Source organism: Ranitomeya variabilis, chromosome 3 (assembly GCF_051348905.1).
Source record: "Ranitomeya variabilis isolate aRanVar5 chromosome 3, aRanVar5.hap1, whole genome shotgun sequence".
NCBI classification, from domain to species: Eukaryota; Metazoa; Chordata; class Amphibia; order Anura; family Dendrobatidae; genus Ranitomeya; species Ranitomeya variabilis.
The window spans coordinates 153,618,884-153,638,569 of NC_135234.1; the positions used below are offsets into that span (position 1 = coordinate 153,618,884).

Sequence of the window (19,686 nt, forward strand, 5' to 3'; positions counted from 1 at the left end):
CCCCCAGTTTTACCAGATTGTGAGGAGTGGCCTAATACATAGTACCCTTTGCTCACCCTGGAGGCCAGACTGTGAAGTGTATTGGTGTCTGTGATACCTGGTCAGGTGAACTCCTTAAGTGCCATCAGACGTACCATCACTCCCCTTAGCGGCGGAGCGTCAGTACTGCAACGACCAGGACTCTGGGGCGCTGCATATACTCTCATCACTAGTGCTGAGGAAGAGTTGGCCCGCTGCCTGGTGAGATGGTTGTGAGGACTTGTCTACAAAGAATCCACTGAAAAGCATGGATCGAGTCCTGTCTTTTTTATTTCTGTCCATAAATCATAAAAATAAAATGAAACAAGATGTAAGTCATTTAAATATGGCATTATAGCATTAAAGAAATACCACCGCTATCTCATTGATACAGTGTAAAACTGTTAGCACCATACCGGATCCCTGCTCTGACAGGCAGGGCCTCCGGCATGTCTCTTCACTCACCCGTGCTGTGGTCGGTTCTCCCCTTTCTCGTGCTCTGCATGCTTCCATCAGAGTTTCCAGCCAGGCCTCTAGCCATGTCCTTAGTGTGCGCAAGCCCGCCCTCCCTCTTAAAGGGCCAGCACGTGCATTTGCTATTTCCTCCCCAGCCAATGGCTGTGAGGCAGTATGTATATATTGCTTCCTCCCCACTGGGGAGGTGCCTGAGCAACCTTCCTGTTGTGTAGTCTAAGTTGCATACCAGTCCTTGCTGCACTCTGGTGCAGATCCTGCCTGCTGCACTCTGGTGCATATCCTGCCTGCCACACCATCCAGTCTGTCCTTCCGGTTCCAGCTGCCGAGCGTCCGTTGGTCTGTCCTGGAGTGGCTCCTGGCGTGCATCGGGAGCCAAGCCTAGCCTCACCATCAGAGGCTCTAGTGAACAGTCCGGTGATCTTAGTCACGCCCCTCCAGGCTCTCCGCGGTCCGAGGCACAGTGGTTCCACAACGAATCTCGACGATTAAAGAGTTATTCCCAAAATCACAACTTATTACCTTCAAAGGTGATAAATTGCTGGTCAGTGGGAGTTCGACCACTGAAAATCCCAACAATCCCAAGGTGAACATGCTCGGTCTCTAATCAATTATGAATGGGACTGCTGGAAATAGCAGGATACTGAGTTCTTCTTTCTCCGGCAGGCCCATACATGTTAAATGGTGAAGAGACCAAGCATGTGCTCCTTCGTTTCATTTGAGACAAGGCTGCAGAGCCCTGTTCTTTACGTTTCAGAGCCTTGATCTTGGGATTGCTTGGGGAGGGTACCCAAGGCCCCGCTGCCTGGTGAGATGGTTGTGAGGACTTGTCTACAAAGAATCCACTGAAAAGCATAGATGGAGTCCTGTCTTTTTTATTTCTGTCCATAAATCATAAAAATAAAATGAAACAAGATGTAAGTCATTTAAATATGGCATTATAGCATTGTATGGCATTTAGGCCCCAAGCGATCAGCAGATTGTGTTTTTGAGAATAACCCTTTAAGTACTAATTGAAGGGGCCCCTGTAACTTGTCACTGTTCGCGTAGAGGTGGTCAGAATGATCATTCACCTCATTGCTTTCATTCACCTCTCCTCTAACTAGTTCCCATGTGCAACCCGACCCCTGTTCTAGAGAATATACATTTCTTGCGTATCTTGTGGATATGCTCCATATGTGTGAGATGGGAATTCCCCTTGAAGGCCTCTGGTAAGGATGTGATCGTTGAAGTAAGGTCATTGCTGACCTAACATGTACTTTGTGGGTACACGTTTAGCTTTCCAATGTGCACAGCTAAAATTTAGCTGCAAGTTTAACAAAATGTTTACCTACAGTATAATTACATGGCCAGAAAAGACGTCCATCAGCAGATTATTACGTGTTGATCTAGAGGAAGGCAGAAACTAACTTTTGTGTGGGGTAGGTAGGGAAAATAAATACCTGTTACCCACATGAAAGCAATCTACTGTGCTGTGAATAATTAGTAGGGCATTACACACCTTTTTTAATTAATGTAAGGTGAAGGTATCTCCTTCCTTTACTTATTAAATGCAGATACTGATAATATTTTTCTTTTCTAATCTGAATTAATTTTCTGATTTGCAGAATTTTTTTTTTTTTTTATTGTTGTTTTTCTCTCGTGATATAGAGGTGGCCATCTTGCCAAAGCTGCAGTTTTAGCGGTTTTCTAATTTTTTTTTTTTTTTTTTTAATGAATGGCCTTGCTTAGTATTGGCCGTGTCTTCTTCATCGTCTACAATCCTCCATGTGGCACACCTCCATACTTTTGATGGCAGCTCTGCTTGTTATTGCTGCTCACAGCTCATTGCTGCCCATTCACCTGATTGGAATGGAGCTATGATGCTAGGCACTGCCGCTGTGTCTAATAACTAGGAAGGGACACTGCACAGAAGCATCATGGCAGGAATGCTGAATGTTGGACCTACATCAATCAAAAAATGTTATATTATGGAAAGGCCGCTGTAAAGGGGTTGACTAATGTGAGACCTATTTATGTAGCGCTGTTAAGTCGACAGCGCTTCACAGACATAATCGCTATGCCCATTGGGGCTCATATTCTAAATTCCTTTTCAGTATGTCTTTATTACAGGAATACGGAGTACCCGGAGGAAACACACCAAACATGGGGAAAACATACAAACACCTTGCAGATGTCATCTTTGTTGGGATATGTACCTATAACCCCAGCGCTGCAGCTGGTGCTAACCACTAAGTCACTGTTCAAACCCTTGAGCCAGGGAGCTGTATCAGCCATTGTCCACTACACAGTGAGAACGCTGTGGTCCCGCCCCTGCTCATTGACTGACAGCCTCTCCCGCAGAGTCTGCAGCATATGTTCAGAGCAGGCTGTCAGTCAATGGGAGTGACTAAGGCTGCCCTCACTGTGTAGTGAGTAGGGACTGTAACAGCTCTCTGCACAGTCCCCATGACTGGAAGCAAGCAGCGGCAGTGAGAATTTAACCGTTTTCTCCCTGGAGCCACTGCCCAGTAAGCTAGCCAGCCAAAATGCTACTGTTACTGATGTTGGGTGCGCAGCCTTACAGTGTAGGCATGCCTGGGGCCACGTGAAGATTTTGTTGTGCAGGAAAGGGAGGAGATGAGAAGTATCTGGTCCTTCTCTATATAGGTGTTCTTTCTTAGGCTATGTGCACACGTCGCGGTTTTTCGCTATAAAAACGCTATAAAACCGCGAAAAAAACGCTCACATTAAGCATCCTATTAATTAGAATGCAATCCGCAAATGTTGTGCACATACTGAGAGTTTTTCCGCAGCGGAAACGATTTGCAGTAAAATATGCAGCATGTTCATTAATTTGCGGAATCGCGGGGATTCTGCACACCTAGGAATGCATTGATCTGCTTACTTCCCGCATGGGGCTATGTCCACCATGCGGGAAGTAAGCAGATCGTGTGCGGTTGGTACCCAGGGTGGAGGAGAGGAGACTCTCCTCCACGGACTGGGCACCATATAATTGTTAAAAAAAAAAGAAAGAATTAAAATAAAAAATCGTGATATACTCACTCTCTGATGGCCCCCGGAGTCTTCCCGCCTCTCAGCTGTGCATGTGGCAGCTTCCATTCCTATAGATGGTGTGTGTGAAGGACTTGCGATGACGTCGCGGACACACCATCTATAGGAACGGAAGCCGCTGAGATCGGCTGTTTGCGGAAGGTGAGTATAACCATTTTTTTTTATTTTTTTTTTAACATTCTATATTTTACTATTGATGCGGCATAGGCAGCATCAATAGTAAAAAGTTGGTCACACTTGTCAAACGCTATGTTTGACAAGTGTGACCAACTTGTCAATCCGTTTTCCAAGCGATGCTACAGATCGCTTGGAAAACGCTAGCATTCTGCAAGCTAATTATGCTTGCAAAACGCTAGTTTTCTGCGGGAATATGCATGCCAATTCCGCATGCGATATGCCCGCGGCAAGAGGCGCAGAATTGCCGCGGAAATTTCCGTGGCAATTCTGCAACGTGTGCACTTAGCCTTACTGTTTCCCTGCCCCTTACTATAGTGAGATGACAGCTGAAGTCTCCTGTGCAGGGTAGGAAGGACCAGCCTAACATGCGGCTCAGTGGCCAGACTGACAACTGTACAATGTCCAAATTATTTTTCAATATACTGTAGATATTAACATGGAAAATTTTGACACCACAAATTCCTAAAAAACATGACTAACCTAAACTAACCGGGTCATGTTCTGATGACACTTTGTTTCAATAATTAACACAGTTCCTCACTTTTTGTGCTGTAACAATAAACATTCTTACTTCGGTGCATGTTTCTTGAGGATTCGGCCCACTTGATTATCATCTGATTCCCTGGTGGACCACTGGGACTGTAGATCCTTACTGTATTTCAACATAGTAATTAAATGAGGTTTAGACTTTCTTTTGCCAAAATAAACAAACTTAAAACTCCAGTAAGGCGTGTTCCCTGCACGTTGTCAGCACTTCCATGCAATGGTAGTGAGGTTTCCTCCAGACCTCCGAGATATAGCATTGTAATCTGCAAGCCACACCAAAGGGCATTTACACTGCAAGCTAATGATGAACAAGCATTGTTAGAAGCGCTCATTTCACGATTATCCTGCCATGTAAACAATCACCCGGTGAACAAGCAAACGCTTGTTCATCAGTGAAATGATTTTTTTAGGCAGCGTAAAAGACCATTGCTCTCAGCATTGCATCATCCTGTGTAAACAGGTCTCTTGCTGCTGTAGAACGTCAGCCCATGCGCACTGAGCGATCAAGTATAGACAGCTGATTAGTAAAAGGTTACCAGTTGTATCGTGCCACTGGTCAGTCTGGCACAAACGCCTTCAGAAAAACATCCTAATTTACAATTAAAATAAGATTTGATTTAATAAAGTTTCCCTACCTGCATCCATTGTCCATCATAAGTTACTAACCTCTTAATAAATTGGGTGCATCCTCCTCCAGCGGCCATAGGTACAGTGCTGGCATATGAGATGTCGGTCTTGATAGATTCCCCCCTACGTGTGTTATGTGTACGATGCAATAGCACTGCACTATGTTTTATGCCTGACACAAAAGCTCTAGAAAAACTTCACATGTAATAATGCACTTTAAAATCCACAGGGTGTTCATTATTGGCCCTAAGTAAAAAAAAAAAAAAAAAAAAAAAACGCAAAAACCCAAATACCAAGTTAGGCTACTTTCACACTAGCGTCGGGTTCCCGACACTAGCGTTGTCTCCGCCACACAACGGGGGCAGCGGATGCATTTTTCCAGCGTATCCGCTGCCCCATTGTGAGGTGCGGGGAGGTGGGGGTGGAGTTCCGGCCGCGCATGCGCGGTCGGAAAAAGTGGACCGTCGGGAGCAAAAATGTAACGTTTTTTGCTCCCGACGGTCTGCCACAGCACGGCGCAACCGTCGCACGACGGTTGCGACGTGTCATTGCGTCGCAAATGCGTCGCTAATGTTAGTCAATGCAGAAAAAACGCATCCTGCAAGCACTTTTGCAGGATGCGTTTTTTCGGCAAAACGACGCATTGCGACGTAATGCAGTTAACGCCAGTGTGAAAGTAGCCTTAGTTGTAAAGAATAACCATTAGGCTATCCTCTTGGTGACTAGTTATGCCAAAAACTCAAGTATCCGCTGAGAATTTCTACAACGATTCAGTTGAATGTGTAAGCATATCCTTTAAGTGTCACTGTACATTAGTTCAATATTGACCCCGGCCAGCCAACTTAGTGCCATACCCATCCAATCCCCTTTATTTGATTTAGACTTCTTGTTAGGACTGGCGGAACGCACCAAATAGTATTTAGCGATGATATGAGGTGCGTTCGCAGTCCGGGGTCCACCGTGCAGAAAGGACACCTGCTGCTCGGTAATGGCGGACTACATGGCGGTATAATGTGAATACACACACGGGTTAGCTTCACCTGGCTTGAAGGAAGCGAACCCTGTTGCGTCACAGGGCTGCGATACCGCACAGAGAGCGCAAGTAAAGGGTCACAGAACTCTGTCCCAAGACACGGGGAAAGAGTTCCTCTAGACCTCTTACGCTTGACACCGTTATTGTGGTGTCAGGGGTAGAACTGAACTAATAATTTATCGCACAAGAGTGCTTACAACGCTGCTCTGGCGGACGCCACTAACCACCCTAACCAGGGCCCGGAAAGCGCACAGCGCCACACTGGTGGTCGCTACTGAGAGATGCAGAATTGTGTGCTGGATGTGCAGAGTAGCACTGTCTGGCGCTAGGTAGCTTGCACCATTTGCGAGCAGGCAACAACCCTAGGGATGGGAATTATTCAGAGCTTTTATCCATCGACAGGCATTCATCTACACACACACACAAGTAAATCAGTTTACACTAGCGCATGGCCGAGCAGCCATGCGAACCTTTTATAGCAGTAGTGCTCCAGGACCTTCCTGATGGTCCAATAGGAGCCGCAACAGGACCTGAGCATGTGACCCCCGACCTCCAATGGGAGGTCATCCCGTGGGCATGCTCAGTATGGGAAAAGCAGGACTTAGTCCCAGAAAGGCCTGCTTGCTGCTGATCTGTGCTGGCTACAAAGGCAGAGCCTGGAAAGGCAGCAGTAACCATTCGCACAGTATCAGCTTGAGCCAGACGCTGGGACCGACGTCTCCGCTGAGCAGGTTCCACTGTGGCTGGAGGAGAATGGGAGACCGCAGCGGACATGGTTCGAGATTCCCCCTGTGCATCGGCGGCAACTCGACACCTAACACTTCTGTCCCCAAATCGTTCCCTTACATGCTAAGGACAGGTGTTTAATTTACTCACTTTCTAGAAAATGTCTTCGCTGTTCAGCGAAGCGTCGCCCAACCCCTTTGGCCATGATTACATCCCGTCAAACACCTGCATGGTCCCCAGCGCTCCTGGCTTTGCCTTGTTGACTGCACTTGCGAACCCCATTGAGATGTGTTTTGTTTTGTTTTTTATTGCAGAAATTAAAAATTTTGCACTTGTGAATATAACCTAGCAGTGTATTCTGGCAGCCGTCGTTCTGCCTGGGTCCTGCTCTCGCAAACTGGACAGGAAATGCTGCTGGTCATCAGTGGCACTTCTGTTAAGGAGAGAGAAATCTTTCAATTGATAGCTGTCGGCTGAGCGATGGTTTGGCTAATAGTTTGGCTTGCATCTATCTCTCGCGACTTCTCAATACAGGAAGCTCGCTCTACGGAGTTCTCCTGTGCTTTCTAGGAGAGAGCCGCTGCCGGACACTGCTGGTGGCAGGAACAAACGGATCGACGGGCTGAAATTACACATGTGGAGTCCTTATCTTGCCCAAAGTCATCGATTAGGGGAGAGTCGGTAGGCCCCCATACACATTAGACTGTCAGTTGAGCCCAAGGATGTGTTTTGCGTTCATCTGTTCCATTTGGGTCAGAATTAGGACAGACATATGGAACAGATGAGCACACTTGTAAGTATTTGCAGCAGACATTTCTTCACTAAAAACCTGTCCCTTGGCAGGAAAAACTCTGCTTAATATACCTGTATCTTTAATGCATTTTTTTTTACCATTTACTTGCATGGGTGAAAAAACGCTGAAAGAATTGACACACTTCAAATTAAAAACTGCTTCAAACCTGGAAAAAATAAGCAACATACGAATGAGATTTTCAGAAATCTCATTCACTTTGCTGGTACAGTGCTTTTTTTCCGCGGGAAAAGCGCAGTAAAACTGCCACGTGACTAAGCCGAACAATGGAATTCGGATCAGTCTGAGCAATCCTGTGTCAAACAGGAGCAGAGGGGCCCATAGATTTATTTGGGGTCCGTCTGCTTTCTGCTTGTTGTGGGGGGGGTTATTATAATGGAAGAAGGAAAGCATTTGATGGCATTTGTGACATGTGAACAGAGCCCAAGTCTCAATTATTACCGTGCTCATATTTATGACTTTGCTTTCTTGGAATAATTGAAACAAGTGTCTGACGCTTTCTTGGCGCTCGTCTGCTGCTGTTTCCACTTTATTCCCAGATAAGAGCACAATGGCCAAGTGGCAGCAGATCTGCCCGAGTCATGTGCTTCATTGCTGAGCTCGCAGCCCAGCCAGCATGACAAGACAGCACACTATTGGCTTCGTGCTCTCCGCCGCAGACCAAGCCCACAAACACAGGCTTCCATAATCGCAGATTTCTCCGTCCTGAAACCTGATGACTGGGTGACTGACTGTGTGCTTTGAAATCTTTTCTGCAGGGAGCAGTTGTAGATCCAACGAAGCAGCCGAGCGGCGAGGGGGAAGATGCTGAGAGCGGCTCCGCACCCTGCAGCAGTGCCACAGAAGGCTCGTCCGTGAGGTAAGGGTCCTCCCCTGTTACCAAGGCAGTAATTCTGCAGATGATTAGCACTTCATAAATCCTATAGTCAGTAGACACACATTACTGTTATTTTTTAATGCAGATTTTATTTTTTCCCCAATAATGCCTGTATATAAAGAATAGCACGTGCTCATATCATAAAGAGCCTCTTGTATATATCTTGTGTATGTAGCTATAGCCGGCTGTGTTGTGTTGCATTTCCCATATAGTGAATGACACAGGCAGAGAAAATGGTAAATTCCTCTCAGAGAACATCCTGTGTGTCCGGCACAATCGGCCCTTGTTCTGCACGGACCCCTATTTCTGCCTCATGTATAGCTGTATTCTCCCTGGCCTCCATTTGATTTCTAGATCAGTGTAGGAGGCATAAATCACTGTCTGCCATAACGCTGCTCTCCGCTGTCTGAGCGGTGTCTGATGTGCGTCCTCCACCCACCGGGGCGGCTGAGAAAGACGTTTTCACTCTTACCCCGAATATAAACGACATGGATTTATTCTTCTGAAGGATTTGTGGAATGCGGGACGTAAAGGGTTACATGGCACCGTGTATTGGGGACATAGTGTATCTGCATAAATAGGAATATTACATGGAAATGTATAGACTGGTCAGGGGCTACAAGAAATGATATGTATCCATATGTACACACCCTGGAAGGGTCACGCGGAGGACTCGAGTAAATTCCTGGACAGTGGGACTTTTTTTGCCCTATGAATGACTATCAGGATTTGTGGACTATCCGGGGAGATGTTTGCTGTATCCCTGCCATAGCATGACCTGACATTACGGAGGTCTGCCGTGTGTATGACATGCCCTTTGGGCAGTGTTTCCCAACCTGTGGCTCTCCAGCTGTCAAGACATGATGGGTGCTGTACTTTTACAACAGCTGGAGAGCCACAGGTAGGGCAAGACTGCCTTAGGGGAAGTACACACACTGCGTTTTACGTAGTGGAGTTTCAGTCCTGGATCTTTAATATTTGTAACAGATCTTCCAGACACAGAACCTGCAGCTTATTTCTGTAAGTAGCATGTACACAACTACAAACTAAGAGGTTCTGCAGGGGAGAAATGGAGGGCTGTCCGCTGACACGGCTGATTCACTCCCAGGTACAAGGGTGGGACGTGCAGGTATCCACAGTGACGTCTGCAGTGGTTTCTGTTGCTGCGGATTTCACTGCTGATTTCCCCTTGTGTACATACTATTGGGTATTTGTGCTGTCCTCAGTGTATGCCATCGTATCCCTGCCGGAGATTTCCCATTCCCCACCGCTGCCCTCCAGGTGACTTTAGCAGGATAGTTTTCTGCTGAGAGTATGGAAATGTGAGTCTGTCCTCTGAGATCAGAGTCGGGACTGTGTGTAAAGCTGCAGTTGGTATAGTAGTGCTCTGCCAGGTCTTTATTTTTCCTCTTTAAGGGTGAAGATTCACATTGATATTCGGTGTAAACCATAGAGGCGGACCATGAGAAGATAGGGGTTTCTGTAGGTCATTTGCAGGGTGTATTGAGACTGAAAAGGAGAAAGAAACTCCTATAATGATTGGATCTTATGCACATTATCAGCGCAGTTCATGTGATGGCCTCTCCATGTAATGGAGCGGGGGTTGGTAGCCAGTGCTCCTGCCAATCTGCTCCGCCAGAGGCAAGCAGTGTATAGATCCTAGCAATATCCCATACAGTGACTGGTGTTGCTAGGATATACCCTCTTATTATGATTATTAAGGCTTGGTTCTCCGGGACCCCCACTAGCCCTGAAGTGGACAGGGGCTGCAGTGCTCTCATAGCGCTATTTTTCGTTTTTTCCTGTAGTTTTTCCTTGGGACCCACTGTGGCCAGAATGAGGTCGGCTGCTAGTCCCTCTGTGCAAGGAAACGTGCGCTACGTGGTGGGAATGGGGGAGTCACAGAGGTCCCACCAACCAAAAAGTGATGGTATAATAGCTCTAGTGCTATGCCATATCCCGGGTTCCCTTTTCAGGTCCTTCTACACATTAAACATCCCGCCAAAAATGAAATTGGCAATGAAGTAGCAAAATAAAATGAATGCGCAGGTGCAGGATGTTGTGACCGCATTACTACAGCGTACAGGCACATACACACCAAGGTGAACATTGAGTGGATGAATTGTGATCGGCATTACTACTATAAACTGAGGTGCTCAGCGCACAGTGTGATTACACTGTGTGAGCCCATCTGCCAGCGACAAGGTGACCTGATACTAACAGACAAACCTATCCGGAGAATGTCAGGTAGGTCACACAGTGTGATCCATATGTGCACGAATATCTGTTGTTTTTGTGTTGTTTTTTTGGTGTAATGTAATTCAGTCCAGAGTTCATACATTCGGTGTTCACTAGTGACGAGCGAGCATGCTTGGATAAGGTGTCATCTGAGCATGCTCCTATGCTGAGTTTCTTCGGTGAGCTCGAATAATCCCTGCACCTGCATGTCTCGCAGCTGTTCCACCGCCACAACATATGCAGGGATTGCCCAGCAAACAGGTAATCCGTGTATGTGACATACTTTTTGAGCACACCGAAGTCAATTGTTCAGCACATGAGCGTGCTCGGAAAACACCTAATTCGGGCACATTCGCTCATCACACACATATTAATACATCACACATGCATACACACATGCATACATACATCACACATGCATACATACATCACACATGCATACATACATGCATCATACATGCATACACACATCACCCATGCATACACACATCACCCATACATCATGCACGCATACATACATATATATCTATCATTAGTGCCTATGATAGAAGCATTGTGTGTGGGAGTGAATCGCATCCAGTGTCCTCTGCAGTGAAGGGAGGGTGGTAATAAGAGGGCTGCTGTTTGGTTTGACAGGGCGGCAAACATCTTTGAATATATGTGTTATTTTATACCTACGCCACATGTTTTCTTTTAGCATACCAATGTGCAGAGTCAGATTGATTTTGCTATTTTCGCTTTTTGCGTTTTAATTAAAGCTGAGGGTCTGCATCTCTTTTAGCAGATGTAGCCATTTCAGTGGCTGATGGCACCGAGCGGAGTGTTTTTCAGCATAATGGAATGCAATAAAGCATTTAAGGGGGACTTATCACCAGGTCAAATATTACCAGTCTTATGTTCTTCCCTCTGCTTACCTGAGTAATGTTTTTGTTTTATTGTTAGTTTTTTCAAATCCACCATTTGGTTCTGGAGATGTGATTCTTTTTATGTAATGATTATTCTGGTCTTTTCCAAAGAGGCGTGGCTCACATGCTAATTATAATGAGCAGCCCAAAGAGGTGACCCCAGAGAATCCTGTAAGCACCGCCCCTTGGTAAAGGCCATAAACTAAATAATCGGCCCCGATAAAATGATAAAGCCTACGCTCCCCTCCTATGCTGGCGCTGTTCCCACTGTGTCGGCACTCGCGGTCCTGGCGCTGTGATGGATGCGGTGGAATGACACATGATGCCCGTCACCCAATCAGCGGTGGCGTCACTGTCCCCGCCTTTGGACAAACTGAACATGAAGAGGCAGTCCGGGCTGCAGCTGATCTCCGACTTCTCTCCGTGTTCAGTTCATATGTAAGCGGGGACAGTGACGCAGGGCTGATTGGGCGCTGGGCATCATGTGCCACAACAGTAGCGATACTCCATTCACACTATCCTGAGTGCCAGGATTATTGCTACTATGGGATTACGGGGTGGAACCCTACCTGGTCACCAGAACCACTCACCAGGAGGTCCGCTTTCCCTGTATGATCATGGACCTAGAAATATCTGTCGGAATGAGACCACCCACAGGACTCCCAAGGCCACAAAGAGGGGCTCAAATTAGGTAACGTATTAAAATAATGAAATCACTGATTTTATGCTAATAGACGATGGCTGCATATTCCCTGCATCTGTCTCACCGGTCCTTTATCAGCCGAGTGCATATACCCACTGCAGCCAATGATGGGCCTCAGCGGTAATGGTAGCATGGTCAGTATATAGTCAACTCATCATCCCTTCCTGACATTAGAGGGTACACCACAGCGCATAGGGAAATTAGCCACTGAATACATATTTTTTTTTATAATTTTATTGCTTCTCCTCATTTCAGTCCATTAAAAAAAAATTCTTGGATAATCTGTTTGAAACAATAAACCTTGTTGTACTGAATCATTTCCCGCTATATATCCGGTTCCTCTCCTCCTGTCGCTCTGTAGCACGACATTTTGACAGTGACAGGTTCCCTCTAAAGTGATGATAAAACATTTTCTTGAAGCTTACATAGTGTACCATAATTTTTTCTTTTGATCTTGTTGTAGACATTTTTTTATTTACTAGTGAGTAGAAATATTTATATGTGCTGAGGTTATTGCTTGAAATCTGAATAAAGGGAATCTGTCACCAGGTTTTTGCCATCTAATTTGAGAGCAGCATTATGTAGAGGTGTAAACTCTGATTCCAGTGATGCATCACTTACTGGGCTGCTTGCTGTAGTCTTGATAAAATGCCTGTTTTATCACCAGAGGGACTCGTAAACCCACTGCCATGTAGCCCTTCATATCCATGGGCTCTGCATAACCCCGCCATTCCCCACTGATTGGCAGCTTTCTGCCTATGCACAGTATACACATAAATGTCAGTCGTGGTGTGGGCGGAGTTATATAGGGACTGGTATTCGGAGAATTGCTAGATCTGTGGCAGATAAAAACAGTAATTTTATAAAAACTGCAGCAAGCAGCTCAGTAAGTGATGCATCTCTGAAATTGGGGTCTCCGCCTCTACATCCTCCTGCTCTCAGATGGAGTAGCAAAAACCTGGCCACAGATTCCCTTTAATGGAGAATAGCGTTACCATGGTGGGAGCTGCGCAGACTTCAGCACTTTCGCTCTTTCCCATGAATATGTTGATGGATTGGGAATAATAAAACCTGAAGCAGACATGTTCTAGTCCCCACAGCGTTCTGGAAGCGAGTGGTCTTAAAATGATTTTTGTGAGCTGTGACCTGGATTTGTAGCTGCATGTAATGATCACTGGAACTTGTTGAACCTGTTGGGCCATTGTGGAGCGCTGCCAGGAAACACACAACCTCTGCACGTTCCACGTTCTCTCGTGTCGCAGCTTCATTTTCTTTTATGCTCTTTTTTTTTCACTTTGACAATCCAAATTGCCTTCAGCTTGACAATTCTCATGATGACACGTTTACTAAGACCGTCCCAAGCTGTCCGTACACGCTCGCTCCTGTAGCTCGAAAGGCATCTCTGGGGTCACAGACTTTAAGTGGAAGTAAGTTCTAGATTTGAAAGTGGTAGTAACATTTACTTGTGGTAAATCTCGCCATTTTGTCAGAGGTGCTAGCTATTCAGACAGTGTAGGTCATTACTAGGGGTCTGTGTGTATAAGCTCAACATAGAAATATTTCAGAAGTATGGTTGTGGCAGCTTCTCCCTTTCTTCTTTCCACATGCACCAAAAAGTTAGCCATCGTGATGTATAAAGTCGGAGTCGTCGGGCAGAATGATGACTTGTGGCTTATTGCATTGTAGGGATGACGCTACTACTTTTTTCGAATTTATCTCTTTGGTGCACTTTTGTTTTCAAACAATTTATTGGGTTTTAAATTTTAACTGGGAAGGGAAGACCAGGAGGGGGAGGAGGGGCAAGGGGAGGGATACGCACTTTTAGCAAGGATTCATACTAACGTTTAGCCCCTCTTTGGTGGATTAAACTAAGATTGTGCATCCAAATATTACACAGTGATGTACTATAAAATGTTCAAACATGAACACGAGGTTCTTAGCCAACATTTTGATCAAATTGTATAAGCCCACTGCCACATCATGGTGACCTCTTATTAAGTGTAGCACTGCTTGGGGGCAATCGCCACCACTGTTCATAGACACCAGGTGCCCACAGCCCTGCCGCCTGCCAAACATGACTTCCCTGGGCTCGGAGCAGCACCACCTTACAGACTCGGCACTACCGCAGCAATGGCTGCCATGCTACACCAACAACCTAGTGAACTGACGTTAAAGCACAGACTTTCATGTAGTTTCAGACAACTAGCTGGAACCTCCTGCTACAATAAAAGGGAGGCCCTGTACAAATGGAAGGAGTGCCGGTACCAAAGGAAAGCAATTAAAAATAGGGGACAGATACAAATTAAGTAAATAAACCACAGCGGTAGCAAAAAAGACACTGACCCCACATGCATTTCTCATTTAGAAACAGGTCACTATGACGTGGTAGTGGGCTTATACAATTTTAAAATGTTGACTAAATTTAGGAGTTTTTTCTGGAAAATTTTACTTAGTCTCAATAGGTCAAAATATATTTGAATGTAGGGTTGGAGTCTTTATTTCTACAGTCCTGGCACTCCATGAAGGGATCTCCCAATTATTTTTTACTTCCGTTTTCCAGTTCTGCAGTAATAATATGCATCACTTTTCTTAATGGCTTACTTAAAAAAAAGAAATCTGAATGCACTCCCACTTCCTTTGGGCCCGGTGCTGGAGCTGCCGCAATTTCACCAGAAGTGGTAATGGATCCATATGTAAGTGACTCCGCAGGCGGAGCGTCATCTGTAGGGGCCACACTCTTCCTGCCGCGAAGTGTGATCAGTATTGTGCAGCTCTATGCCTTTCAGAAGTGATGCTGCAGAGTTCCAGTGGGATTGGAGGAAAGAGGGGCAAAATTACACCTGAAAACAGTCGGGGAAGGGGTATCTATTTCATGCTCTCCTTTAGTATCACTGTAGCTGGTTTCTATATGTGATCCTCCATTGTTAAGCTGCCATTGATTATAATATGATCCTCAGCAAAGCTTCCAGGCTAAGCATTTGAGGTGCCCTTTAAATCTTGTGCTTGACATATGAGTGACCATATAAGAAGGCCTGGTATCAGGAAGATGGGACTTAGCGCAGCTCGGTGATCTTGTGGTTACAGCTCTTAGACAAAACAACATCTGGTTGTAGATTATTTGTGAACACATTGCGAGACCAGAACATGCTTTTAAGTCTAATGACTCAGCTTAGCTTTTTATTATTCTTTTTTTATTTTTTTTGGTTAGAGACATATGTAATATAGAACATGTGTAATTTCTGCTGATATTGTCCCAATTCTTCTAAGTCTCAAAAAGTTGGACAATTTCTAAAACTAAAAAATTGAATCTACTAAAATGCTAATATAATATAATTTATTTTATTTTATTCAGTGTGTATACTTTGATGCTTATAAAGAAAACAGATAAATGAAGATAACTGAATAAAGGGCACAGTGCTTGTTGATATATACGATGTTCAAATATTTTTCTGCTATATGCAATAAAATTAAGAGAAGACGGTCAGCGAGTGCATCTGTCATAGCGGCAAAGGAGTTGAACGCCATATTAATGCCTTTGGACTGAGCACGGGGTGTTATAAAAGCTCCTCTGGGTGTAAGATGTAGGCGTCTCCATACTTTTGTCCATATAATCTACATTTTGTACAGCATGAATCTGTGATATAGCCATGTGTATGGGACCTGTAGAAATTCAAAGCTACTCTTCTCCATCGTCCTGGTGCATGGCATCTGGCTGGAAGCATTGAGGTGAAGAGGTAAAATCAAGGGATCATTGGAGGTCCCTTCACTCAGACCCATATTGTGGGTAGGGTGGGAGGTTGCTCTTTTAACTGTGGAAAAAATAAACTGTGTGTGAACATTAAAATTTAAGTTACAGAAAACCCAATGTGTATTTGCAAAAGAATCCACAGCAGGAATCAGTGGACTCTGTGTTTCTGCCATGGATTATTCTGTGAGGCCTAACCCATGTGGTTACCAGACATGGTGTCCTAGAGAAATCCACTGAGAAACCACCCCAATAAGTGATATTTCAGTTTTCAAGCAACAGCGTGAAAAATCTGTGGCCATTCGAACAGCCACGTTCTCATTGCATACAATGGGTGGCCACTTGTGGGCGGTTTTTAACGTAGATTATGTGAAGAAATACAAGGTAAAATCCCAGTGAGTTGTTGACATGCCCTAGTAGTAACATAAATGGCAAAGCGGAGTATGTGAGGCCTAGATTTGACCTAGAGGAAAAGTGTAACAGCTCGGCAGTCGGTGGTGGAGAAGATGATGTGTGCGGTAAATGGCACTATTATGAGGGCAATGAACTTGTCATACTGTGCGCCTGTCTCTACTGCATTTTATGTCTCCAAGGGCAAAAGGAATATCATATTGAGCTATTTGATGACATACGAGCAGAGTGCAGATCATATTTATTTCAAGTCATCACTTTTTAATGTAGTTATGCTTTAGGTTAGAAATAAATCCTGCTGCCGTGTAGTATATATGGTAAAGGTGTCAGCATTTAATACCTGCTAATAACGTGTGACTGCTAAGACTCAGCGGTAGTGAAATATTCTTATATATTTGACTTAAGAAAGGAAAGGTTAGATCGAACGACAAGAAGCCTTAAATGATTGGTGATTTCCAATTTAATACAATAATAAGACATCTTAAAGATCATGTTTTTCTTATGTCTTTTCCTTGTTTACATATCCTAAAGACCTGAAAGTTCTGAGTCCCGAGACCCCCACCAAATGCTCAAAATAGACTTTTATTTGGGCCCATACACCACTCGGTGCGCAGGTTTTCTGAACGTCTTATCGGGCGAGCAGAGTACTTTGGAGCAGTTTATGAGCATTGAGTGGTGGTCGTAAGACCTGGAGCTTTTAACCCATTTTAAATCCATAGGCATTCATGTGGAGTTGGTCAACCAACACTTTTGCATCTAGAACCACTTACACTCTTCAGATAAGGTCTTTTGATTTCAAAGACAAATTTAGAGAAAAGCTACACCTTGAGATGATAGTGGTGCCTCCCAATGTGGACCAACCCCTATTAGCTAGAGCTTTTGGCATTTGGTCCACAGGGATAGATGTTTTAAGATATCTCATGTCTCGAATACATTTCTAGTTTCTGAAGTTAGGCGCCTATAGAACTAATCTTTAGGAGTTGACATCTGGGTCCCTTCATATTCCAGTTTGCTGAAGGCCTACTTTATAATTTCCTGTGACATCAAAAGTGCACCCTGTTTTCCATTGACCTAAAACTGGCTTTTCATACCTGGGCGATCGGAGAATTAGTTGGATGTATTAAGAGCCGAAGCAGTGTTTGAAGTATATTTTCCAGAAATGATGAGACAATTGAAAAGTCAAATAGCAGAGAATATGAAATGTTAAACTGGTCAACCACATTTAATATAATAATAATAATAATTTTATTTATATAGCGCCAACATATTCCGCAGCGCTTTACAACTTATAGAGGGGACTTATACAGACAATAGACATTACAGCATAACAGAAATCACAGTTCAAAACAGATACCAGTAGGAATGAGGGCCCTGCTCGCAAGCTTACAATCTATGAGACATTTACCAGTATTCCCACTACAATAATGATTTTAGGGTATGCTAAAGTTAAAATCTCCATCATAGTCACCTTCCAGTTGATGGTTATGCGTGAAAAGGTTTCCATTGGTTCATGTTTGGAGTGCCGTGACTGCTCTCTATCAGACATTTACACTATATCCTGTGGATCTATCCGTAATGTCCACGTGGGAAGCACAATGCCTGCCCTCATCACTACTATTTTGTCCCCAGTTGTGAGACATCCACACGTCCGTGATACCTGTAGCTTATATGTTACTGATCCTTCTGTGTTCTGGTTTTGAGGGAAACCTAGTGAAAAGAAGTGTCTTGTGCAGCTTTCTATCATTAGCATGTCCGCTCTAGTAGGCGGTCAGTCTTCCAGGCAGTGCACTATGAAAGGGGCACAGTGTGCAGCCCAAACCTTCTGTCAACAGGGTTAAAGTTGACAGTGCGTGCACGGAGCGACACTGCCGCTGCTGTAAGGAAACGTGTAATATCCTCAGTATTCTAAGAGTAAAAGCGCCTGAATGCAAAGACTGAAGAGCTCCGATAAGTGTGTGAGCCACATTTATAAAGGGACTGAACCGCACAGGTTACTTGGTGCCAAGGGCTCGACTCTCGGTTATTTAATAGTGCCAAGAAGGTGGATGTTGTAATCCGTTCTGTGTCTTTTGTTGCAACAAATCTTGTTTAAACATAAACCCGACTCGCCCAGCCCCATCCAGAAGGCGACAGTAGCCGGGCTCAAATAACACGACGTGGAGGGATTTGTAAGTGTCTTTTCAAAGAATCCCTGTGTCTTCTGCTCCAGGAGCGCAGCAGACGGTAGGAATGAATCCGGCTTCACTATTTCTCCCGTCTAGGAGGACGGGGCTTCAGGCAACCTCGCAGCAATCCTGTATGTTTCTGTTCTGGGCTGTCCGCACATGCGGTGTGTCCCAGGCTATACGCACGTCTTGTCTTCTTAGATAGGGAATTTGCTAAAGCGACCATGGACATGACATTTTGACAGAATCTCTGTGGGACTAGATCACTCTTAGCCAAGGGTTGTTGTTGAGGTAGAGGAGAGTTCAACAGGATGGATTTACCTGTCCCCAAAGCACCAGAGATCTCTACAAGATGCAGAACACCCCCAGCCATTCACTTTTATGTAGTTGTGCATGCTATCCTGAGTCTGTGGGCACCCTTACTTTAAGATTGTCATCAGATGAGTATGTATAGGTAAAATATCTATCTATCTATCTATCTATCTATCTATCTATCTATCTATCTATCTATCTACCTACCTACCAACCTACTCCAGGAGTCTCAAACTCAGGCTTGGGTCTTTATGGATGTGGCAATAAGGCTACTTTCACACATCAGGTTTTCAGTGTCAGGCTAAATCCAGCGAATGTTGGAAAAACTGGATCCGGCGCAGATTTTGAAAAACTGATGCGACAGATCCGGTTTTTTGACGGATCCGGCCAGCCTATCTAGATTATTGGATAAAAAAAAAAAATTGGAGCATGCTCAGTTTAAAAAACCGGATCAGGCCGCCGGATCCGCCTTTTTCTGGATCCAGCACCTTCCGACTCCCATAGGCTTTCATTGTAGCAAACAGCCGGAAGCGCCGGATCCGGCACTTCAGGCTTTTTCGCCGGAGACCAAAAACGTTGCAATGGACGCTTTCTCAAGAAACCGGACGAAACACAATGTCATTCGGTGCAATCCGGCACTAATACAAGTCTATGGGAAATAAAAACCTGATCCGGCGGCAACATTCGTCTGATCCGTTTTTTTGAAAATTTGCTGGATTTAGCCTGACACTGAAAACCTGACGTGTGAAAGTAGCCTAACAAATGTGCACTTTTTTGTTTACTTTAGTTTATATATAAAACAGCATTTTAGTGACAAAATATTTTTTAATGCTTAATTTTGAATTTTTTTGTGTATTTTTGCAA

At 44.7% G+C, this 19,686-nt stretch overlaps 1 protein-coding gene across 4 annotated transcripts in view; it reads left to right on the forward strand.

Moving 5' to 3' along the window:
- Nucleotides 1-19,686, forward strand: part of SHROOM2 (shroom family member 2) — a 214,842-nt gene that overhangs the window by 153,789 nt on the left and 41,367 nt on the right. For 3 of the 4 annotated variants that reach the window (XM_077294740.1, XM_077294741.1, XM_077294742.1), the window contains exon 5: nt 8,225-8,325. In XM_077294740.1, the coding sequence (XP_077150855.1) occupies nt 8,225-8,325 (101 nt within the window). Of the gene's footprint in view, nt 1-8,061; nt 8,326-19,686 lie in introns of those variants that run through there. The other variant, XM_077294743.1, reaches the window with a different exon arrangement.